Source organism: Ziziphus jujuba, chromosome 3 (genome assembly GCF_031755915.1).
Source record: "Ziziphus jujuba cultivar Dongzao chromosome 3, ASM3175591v1".
Lineage (NCBI taxonomy): Eukaryota > Viridiplantae > Streptophyta > Magnoliopsida > Rosales > Rhamnaceae > Ziziphus > Ziziphus jujuba.
The window spans coordinates 15,906,748-15,909,164 of NC_083381.1; the positions used below are offsets into that span (position 1 = coordinate 15,906,748).

Here is a 2,417-nt window from a genome sequence, read left to right on the forward strand (position 1 = left end):
TACCTGGATCGGTGTGCCAGCGAGGACGCTGGGCCCCAAGGGGGGAGGATTGTCAAGTCCCACAACTGTTGGAAAGGGGAATGAAACATGGCTTATAAGCGTGTGAATACCTTTCCCTTGCAGAGGCCTTTTAAAACCTTGAGGGCTAGGTTGTAAGAGGATTCCCTAGGCCCAAAGAGGACAATATCTTAATGCGGGTGGTCTGGGCTTGGCTGTTACATTCCATGTAGAATAGGATTCTTAGACAGCTTGATAGTTGAACTGTTATCACAATAGATTTGTGTAGGACCTTCTTGCTTGAGCTTCAATTCTTCAAAAAGTCTTCTTAGCCAAAGAACTTGACAAGCACAACATGATGCAGCTACAAATTCAGCTTCAGTTGTTGATAATGTCACTAGTGGTTGCTTTTTTTATAACCATGAAACTGTAGCTGATCCCATCATAAACAAATATCCAGATGTGCTCCTTCGGTCATCTAAATCTCCTGCATAATCACTATCAGTAAAGCCATATAAATATGATTTTTCTCCCATTTTGTAGAAAAGCCCAAAATCCATGGTACCTCGCAAGTACCGAATAATTCTTTTTGCAGCCAAAAGATGTATCTGTTTTGGATTTTCCATATACCTGTTGATGAGACTTACTGAATGCATTATGTCAGGTCTTATTATTGTCAAATACATTAAACTTACAACTATTTGCTTATAAAATGTACTATCAACCATTTTGCCTCCTGAATCCTTTATAAGCTTCAAACCTTTCTCCATTGGAGTAGTGACAGAGTTGCAATCCTTCATGTCAAACCTATCTAAAATTTCTTGGACATATTTCTTTTGAGAAATAAAGATACCAGCAGCAGATTGTACTACTTCAATGCCCAAAAAATAATGTATCAAACCAAGATCAGTCATGTCAAATTCCAGCATCATAGACTCCTTAAATTTTTCAAACATGGCTCTATCATTTTCGGTATAAATCAGATCATCCACATATAAACATACCATAATTATCTTCCCATCAACTGTAATTTTAGTATAGAGAGTATGTTCATATGGACACCTTTGAAAACCTTTGTTTATAAAATAAGCATCTATATGACTATACCAAGCTCTAAGAGCCTTTTTCAATTTGTAAATTTTATGCTCACTACCAATTTGCACATAACCAGTAGGTTGATCAATAAATACATGTTCTTGCAAATCTCCATGTAAGAATGTTGACTTCACATCTAGTTGATAGATAGGCCGAATTTTATGCTGCCAATGTAATCACCAATCTAATTGTATCATGCCTTGCAACAGGAGCAAAAACCTCTTTATAATCCACACCATATTCCTGCTTATAGCCTTTAGCTGCTAGACATGCCTTGTATTTGTCAACTTCACCATTCTCCTTTAACTTGGTCTTATAAACCCATTTAACACCGATTGTTTTTTGCCCCTTTGGAAGATCTGTCAATTCCTAGGTATTATTCCTTTCAATAGTTGCAATTTCTTCATCCATTGCCTTTTGCCACTTAACTTCTTTTACAGCATCATCAAACCTTGTAGGATCACAATCAGAAAACAAAGCTAGATGAGTAAGAATATCTTCAGAATCAACAATTCTAGTTACCTCATAGTCGGTCATCCAAGTTGGCCTTTTTCTATGACCCAGCTGCTACATCAAGTTGAGTGGTTGCTGTCACTTGATTTCTTTGAGGAATATCTGGAATGTTTTGAATTTCTGCAGAAACTTCCAAAGTTACTTGCTGACCATTGTCACCTTCATCTTCACTATCAAAATTTACTGGAATTTGCCGTCCATTGTCAATATCATTCCAAGACCAGATTTTTTCTTCATCAAAGACCACATCACGACTTATAATAATTTTCTTGGTAATAGGATTGTACAACTTGAAAGCTTTTGACTGATCACAAACACCAAGAAAAATACACTTTTCACTCTTTGCGTCCAATTTTTTCCTTTTCTCGTCAGGAATATGAGCATATGCTATGCATCCAAAGATTCGAAAGTGATTAACCGTTGGTCTATATCCTTTCCAAGCTTCCTCAGGGGTCATATTTTGAACAGTTAGAATGGGGCTTCTATTCAAAATATGATTACTCCATTTAACTGCTTCAGGCCAGAAGCTCTTGGGAAGGTCACTTCTCCTCATAAGAGTTTGTACCATGCTTAGAATTGTACGATTTTTCCTCTCACATACTCCATTTTGTTGATGTGTATATGCTGCAGTAAGCTGTCTTCTGATTCCATGCTCTTCACAAAAATAATTAAATTCTTGTGAATTAAACTCTCCTCCACGATCTATGCAAAAGACTTTTAATGGGCTTCCAGCATCTTTCTCAACAAATGCCTTGAAATGCTTAAAGGCAGCAAATACTTCAGATTTTTCCTGTAAAAAATAAACCCAGCAT

At 36.8% G+C, this 2,417-nt stretch overlaps 1 protein-coding gene across 1 annotated transcript; it reads right to left on the reverse strand.

Annotated features, from left to right (window-relative positions):
• Window positions 1-410: 410 nt before the first annotated feature.
• Window positions 411-1,629, reverse strand: LOC112492214 (uncharacterized mitochondrial protein AtMg00810-like). Its single transcript, XM_025075310.1, has 3 exons — window positions 1,507-1,629; window positions 1,292-1,404; window positions 411-1,146 (listed from the first exon to the last, which is right to left on the reverse strand). Exons 1-3 carry the CDS (start codon window positions 1,627-1,629, stop codon window positions 411-413), a joined length of 972 nt encoding a protein of 323 aa, XP_024931078.1.
• Between the last annotated feature and the right edge of the window lie 788 nt (window positions 1,630-2,417).

Coding starts and splice junctions, on each gene's coding strand:
- LOC112492214 (XM_025075310.1), bottom strand. CDS start 1,629: ATGACCGACTATGAGGTAACTAGAATTGTTGATTCTGAAGATATTCTT. Junction 1,405..1,506: donor AAGAAGTTAAGTGGCAAAAG/GCAATGGATGAA, acceptor TGGGTTTATAAG/ACCAAGTTAAAGGAGAATGG. Junction 1,147..1,291: donor GTTTTTGCTCCTGTTGCAAG/GCATGATACAAT, acceptor GCAAATTGGTAG/TGAGCATAAAATTTACAAAT.